This window comes from Meleagris gallopavo, chromosome 8 (genome assembly GCF_000146605.3).
Source record: "Meleagris gallopavo isolate NT-WF06-2002-E0010 breed Aviagen turkey brand Nicholas breeding stock chromosome 8, Turkey_5.1, whole genome shotgun sequence".
Taxonomy (NCBI): domain Eukaryota; kingdom Metazoa; phylum Chordata; class Aves; order Galliformes; family Phasianidae; genus Meleagris; species Meleagris gallopavo.
The window spans coordinates 11,121,914-11,128,211 of record NC_015018.2 but is presented as its reverse complement, the minus strand read 5'-3'; the positions used below and the strand labels follow the sequence as shown (position 1 = coordinate 11,128,211).

At 47.3% G+C, this 6,298-nt stretch overlaps 1 protein-coding gene across 8 annotated transcripts in view; it reads left to right on the top strand.

Moving 5' to 3' along the window:
- The window catches only part of MICU1 (mitochondrial calcium uptake 1), a 93,464-nt gene that overhangs the window by 85,824 nt on the left and 1,342 nt on the right, over positions 1–6,298 (top strand). For all 8 annotated transcript variants that reach the window (XM_010714320.3, XM_010714319.3, XM_019617552.2 and 5 more), the window contains 2 exons: positions 602–710; positions 5,908–5,997. In XM_010714320.3, coding sequence (XP_010712622.1) covers positions 602–710; positions 5,908–5,997 — 199 coding nt within the window. The remainder of the gene's footprint in view (positions 1–601; positions 711–5,907; positions 5,998–6,298) is intronic.

Sequence of the window (6,298 nt, the reverse complement as noted above, 5' to 3'; positions counted from 1 at the left end):
AAAAAAAAAGGTAGATCACTTCTTCCCTGATGGCAAATTGTTGGGAGCAGCTTGAACAGGGTGACAGCAAACTGTAGAAGTTTATATTTGGCAGCACCAGCTGCAATTTGTACACTGTCATCTGGACTCTGAAGCCATGCCATGTTATGCAGTTGTGGTTTCAGTATCTTGGTACATCTATCTCTGGCTAGACATCTATCTCTCTGGCTAGATGTGGCAGGAGGGGCTGAGTCAGAACTCCTGTGACAGGCTGATTGATCAGTGCAGGGAAGGAGGCTGGGTGGCTGTCCCTGCTGTGATGGAGCACTAGCTCAGGGGATCTGGAGGCTGCAGCTCTCAGCGCAGTCCTGCTTGAAGGGTCACCGCAGTTGAGCTGTGTTTTGCAGCCAAATGGAGCTAGGAGCTGAGCTTCCCACCAGCTGTTCTGCTTGTCTGCTGTACAGGTAGGTAGGGCAAACAGATCTCTTCTTCAGCATCCTATAGCGAAGCTAGTTTAGGCACATCTTATGCATGAACCTGCCTGTAGTGGTGTCTCAAACCTCTTGCTGTTGAGTTGCACTCTGCCTTTCCTGTTACTTAAGACCCTCTTTTTCCATTGTAGGGGCTGACATTTGAGGAGGTGGAGAACTTCTTCACTTTTCTGAAGAATATAAATGATGTGGACACAGCGTTGAGCTTTTACCATATGGCTGGAGCTTCTCTTGATAAAGGTATTAAAGCTTGCGAGGCACGCAGATGCTGCGAGCGTGAGGCAGTGCAGCTTGCATCGTGTGGTTGGGCTTAGAGCTGGCCAGCAAGTCCTGTCTGATGGATTAAATGTGTCACAAAATAGCAGCTCTTCCATGTGATGAGAGGTTTAACTTACTGCAGTGCATGGATAAACAGGGATTTGGGGTTTTATACTTCTTCCATTTTAGATATAGGGTGGAAAAAAATGCTGATATGTATAGCCTGAATAGATCAGTAAGCTGTGATAAAGCTTTCCAGAAGAACTGTTCTGGTCGGATGTATACAGAGGCAAAGCAAACTCCTGAATGTATCACCAGCCTGAGCACCTCAAGGTTTCTTCTCCAGGCCAGTCTTGGGAGGGACATCTTTCCAACCTTTTACAAACGCTTGAAAAAAGTTTTGGAAATGACAAGTGGTATCTTAAGAAGTTTTCTTGCAGGTTCTCTCCTGCAGAGGTCTCTGGGCGCTAACCAGCAGTGGAGCTGGTAGTACAACCCCTGGTTCCTCTTTGCTTGAAATTAAGAGGCTTTGCTTAGAAAAAAGAGCCACATGCTGCATTTCTCATCTAAAATCCAGGCACCTGAATCTGGGGCTCCACTGAGTTCCTGGGCTGAGCACTGAAGTCTCTGTCCAGAGTTTAAGTTTTGGGGAAGCTCCTGTCTTTTAGCAAGTTGAAGCAGCTGCAAAATCAGATGTTTCAGAAGCAAGTAGTTTATCCAGTTGTTGCAGGAATGTTAGGGTATGAATAGGTTCTTAGACAGTGGAATTGCCATAGGAATCAGATCTCTTCCTGCATGCTACAACAGCTCTCCTCGTCTCAGAATTTTTGGGGAATCATCTATACTCTTTATATCAATGCATCTTAAGACTTAAAGTTAAAAGAACTATATTGTTGTTGTTTTTTTTTCCCCCCCTCTAATTTGAAAGTAAAAATGAGCAAGAAGTACCTTATATGAAATATGGATGTGCTGCTGCTGTGCAGAGCCCTATCTGCAGTGCGGTGATAATAGCCTAGCAAATCCAATTTTCTCAGCATCTACAGTAAATTAGCAATTGCCCAGTCAGAAAATATATATTTGTGGAGTACTTAAGTCCACGTGCAGTTGGTAAATCAGTGTGATTACTGTTTAATTACATACAATTAATGAGCTTGTGCTGGAGCTACAGCCGTTGATCGAGGAGTCTTTTGGCTGAAGGAAGCAGCCGTGGGAGGCTTTATGCTGCTGTGTTCTGCCAGGAGTCTTCCAGGTCTGTTGCCAGGAGTTTGCAGGGCTGGAAAGCCACAGGGAGAGGTCTGGTTGACACTGACACTGTGCAAACCGGGGAGGAGTGGAAAAAGCCTCAAAGTGTGGGGGCTCCAGAAGCGTCAGCCACCACTCCTTTGCCATTCACAAGTTTGAGCCATTCCTGCTTTGGCAGGAGAGCTGTGCTGCAATTCCCAGCTCAGTGTGTGTCTGGCAGCTGGCTTGAGTTACCCCTCTCCTCCATCTGCACTGCCCAGCCCAGAGATGCTCTGTGAATTGTGGCAGGAAGCACGAGGAAGGTTTTACTGCAGCTTTAATGAAGGTGCAAATCAACCTGCAGCAGTAGCCTGGGTTTTGCAGCAGGAATCTATGTGCTTGCACAACTAAATGCAACACATTTCCCATACGCGTGCTCATTCTCACCTCATCTGGCTGTTACACCCACAAATCAAATCAGCAATAAGTGGGATGCACTTCTTCCAAAAGCCAAGTTCTTATAGGGCTGCTTATTAAAAAGCAACAAATACAAAAAGTCGTTCTTCCTACTGGGAGGAGCAAAAGGAGAGTTTGTGTCCTTGCTGCTAACCTCATGCAGGGGACTGGCTGTAAGTTTCTAGAAGTGTTGTTTATTATGAAACAGGAAAAATGGATGGCACCAAACAGCCATAGCTGGGCAACATCTTTTTGGTGTTGAATTAAGGAAGCCTCTTTTAAAGAGGATGATAAAACTGACCCACAAACTAATGTGGAGATTCCTCATTTGTCCTCTGGTTCCTCTGGAAACACACAACCGTCATTCCCTTAGCTCACAAACGGTATTGAGCAGACAGCTCAGTTTGCTGGGGCGTGCAGCTGGCAGCAGGCTGGCACAGAATTCATTGCTGAGTTCCCTTTTGAGGCGAGGGTGTGAGTTGTGCTTCCTTGGCACTGTTCACAGCCACACTTTCAGAGCAGCAATCCTGCTGGCAGTGGCAGTGCTGTGGTATGGCTGCCCTGTGTCCTAGTGCAGGGCAAAGTGCCTTTGAGCAACTTGCATCAGAGGCGAGAGGAAGTTGTATTCTCCTGTTAGCAATAGAGGAAATGGAGCCTTCCCATCTAGTGAGATAGCACATCTGTCTGTTGTTACTCTGGCCAAATGATTAATCTCAAGACAGAGAAAAATGACATTTGCCATCTGCCTGGGCTCTGGCATAGTCCTGCCATACACAACTCTGTGTCTTGAGCACATCGTGGGCCATTGCTCAGTGTGATCCTGGGGAGCTGGATGGAAGAGAGAACTGTCATGAGCTAACCCTGCATGAAATGCTCCAGTGGCTAGTTAAAGAAGCTGGCGTAAAGCTGCAACACTTGAAATCTTAAAAGAAAAATAGCTTTCAAGATATAAAAGTAGAACTAACATTTGATAACATAAAATCCTGGAGACGTTCCTGCATAGAGATTGATGCAGCTATCACAAAATCCAAATTGGGAAAAGGCTGTTTGATGATATGTTTCCCCAGACAGCACCTGTTTCATTTTCTAAAACAGCAAACAAATGACATACATAGATTGATGTTACTTCTGTTTACCTTACTGAGACACCTCATGCTCTGAGGCACCTGCAGCAGCAGAATGTGGGGTCAGAGCTTGAGCCAGCACCTCTGAGGAAGGTTTGTGTTTGAAAGGAGCTGAAGGATGCTGGGCTTTGACCAAGCTGGCCTAGTGGGAGGTGTCCCTGCCTCTGGTATGGGGGTTGGAACTAAATGATCTTAAAGGTGCCTTCCCACCCAAAGCATTCTGTGATTCTATTACGGCATTCAGCATTGCTGTTTGAGGAAATACAGACTGGAATAGGCTCCTCAGGGAGGTGGCTGAGTCACCACTCCTGAATGTGTTTAAAATCTTTTTGGATGTGGGGCTCTGGAGCATGATTTATTGGTGGGTTGTTAGAGTTAGGGTAGTATGGTTTGGTTGCAGTTGGACTTAATGATCTCTAAGGTCTTTTCCAATCTGAGCAATTCTATGATTCTCTGCTGCTTTTGGAGATGATTGATCTTGAATACGTGGTGGTTTACAGCACTTAAACCTCTCTCCTTCCGTAAGCCTAGGTGTGCTAGAGCACCTCTGCAGCATGTGCTGATAAGTAGGGAACATTAAGCTGAGAGATAAGTGTAGATAAGCTTTTTTGGTGGTGCTTTTTTTTTTTTAACCAGTGTTGCTTCTTTTTCCTTGAGCTTTTCACATTTATGAACATGCTCGATCATGGGGGCAGCTTGAACACGTAACCCAATCCCGTGATCCCAGTGGAAGGTCTCTGAACAGCCTCAGGCCCTCCATTTATCAGGATGCTAAGGGTGAGGAGGCTTCCCTGACAACTTTTGTTCCAGGTGTGCTGCAGATCACGGGGGCTTCTGCTCCTGTGCTCTCAGAGGAAGCACATGAAGATGAGAGCTGGTACCTCTGTACCACTGCCAGAGACTTATATTGTACCTGTGCAAACTCTTCTGTTTGGTACGTGTGATGCTATTAGAAAAACAAAGCTGTGTGAGAGCAGTGCTGTTCTGTAACTAGAAAGAAGGTTTTGCTCTAAGGGCAGTTTTCTTCTGGGGCTGTTTCTTTCTTTCTCAGGTTGGATATTACAAAACATTTCTTCTCTGAAAGTATGGTAATGCACGGGTACTGGCTGCCCACAGAATTGGGGTGACCACAGAAGATGTTCCAGAGCTGTGGAGACGTGGCACTGAGGGACGTGGGCAGGTGGGGCAGCCTGAGATGATGCTGATTTGTCCCACAGGCCACAGCCTCCTTACAGGAAGCTATAAGGAGCTCTCCCCTTGTTGCCGTGCTCTTCTGCTGCAGCTCCCAGTGCTGCAGCTGAGTTATTCCAGAGTTCAGCGAAGCAGATGGGCAGCTTGCTGTGACCTTGCCCTCAGCTGCTGGGGCAGGAAGGCAGGGGGAGCAGGTCAGCAAAGAGCAGCAGTTCTGCACTGAAGGCATTTTGTTGGGGTCTGAGGATGTGGTTGGCATTGGCCCGAGGACAGCGTAACATAATCTAATTATACCGTGTCCTCCTGTGCCTCTGACCTGGCGTGCACCAGCCCTTGCTGAGAGATTTATGGTTTTATTCCTTTCCTGAAGTTGGGGGAAGCTGAAGTCAGCTTGGGAATTTAATTACAGTTTCTGAGCATTTGATGTCAGTGCAAGTTGATTAAATCCTGGACCATTAACGCACTTCTTTGTGGGGCTGAGGAATGCCATCACCTGGGTTTGTTCATTTGACCACATCTCATCTTGGGGGCTGAAACTAATTTGGGTTTTCTTCAGCAGTGACTTGGAAACAGCTTTATTCTGGTAACAGTAGACAGGATTCCCTGCGACACCGCTCACTGCTCTGCTTTAGCTTCAAGGGCCAATTTGCCTTGGTGGAGTGCCACTGAGCTGTTGTGCAACTGGTTGGAAAGCAGCTCTTTAAAATTAAATATAGGGATAAAGCTGAATTTTGGAGCGCACAGTGCAGGGTAGCTCTCACCCTTGCTGGAAGGTTTTCTCCCAAGGCTCCATTTGAATGCATGACATGGTGATGCATCGCAAAATGAAATCACTTCTGATGGGAGCCTTTAGTCATTCACCTTGGGTTTCAATTCAACTGAGTGAAGGGTAAATGCAAACACATTTGTGCAGAGCTCTTCTGTTGCCTCGAGAGACTGGAGGGGAGTGATTCAGCCCCAACAAATGGTGCTGAGCAGATTCAGAGCAACAGCAGAAGGCAGTCAGATTAGCACTAATTTATGTGGGGAACGGCTAAACCAGACCTGTGAGGCGCAGCAAAATCAACTGCAAAACCCTGCACTGAATCTGTGGTTGCTAAAATAGGAAAGGGGAGACTTTTCTGCCTGTCTTGGTGGCGGCTGCGGGTGCTGGTGTCCCACTAACTGTGTGCCTTCCTCTCGTGCAGTGACAATGCAGCAGGTGGCCAGGACGGTGGCGAAGGTGGAGCTGTCAGACCATGTGTGTGATGTGGTGTTTGCGCTCTTCGACTGCGACGGTGAGTGACTGAGTGTCCTGTGACCACTGCTGGCTGCAGCCAGCATGGGTGAGAGCTGAGCCAGGGCTAGAAGTGCAGAGAGAAGGCTCCCACCGTGGGAACTGCCCAGTGTTTTGCTCAGAGTTTTTCTGTGCTAGCAGATGTCCATTTTGTGCTGAGCTTTGCTGTGTGGCCGTAGGTGTGTAGCTGCCTTTCTGGGAAGGGTGTCCAATTGAGCACAGCTCCTAGTGCATTGATCTTAAAGCATCACATGTGGAAAAAATGCTGGATGCAGGCTGGCTGCAGTGGGAAGCAGCTTCTC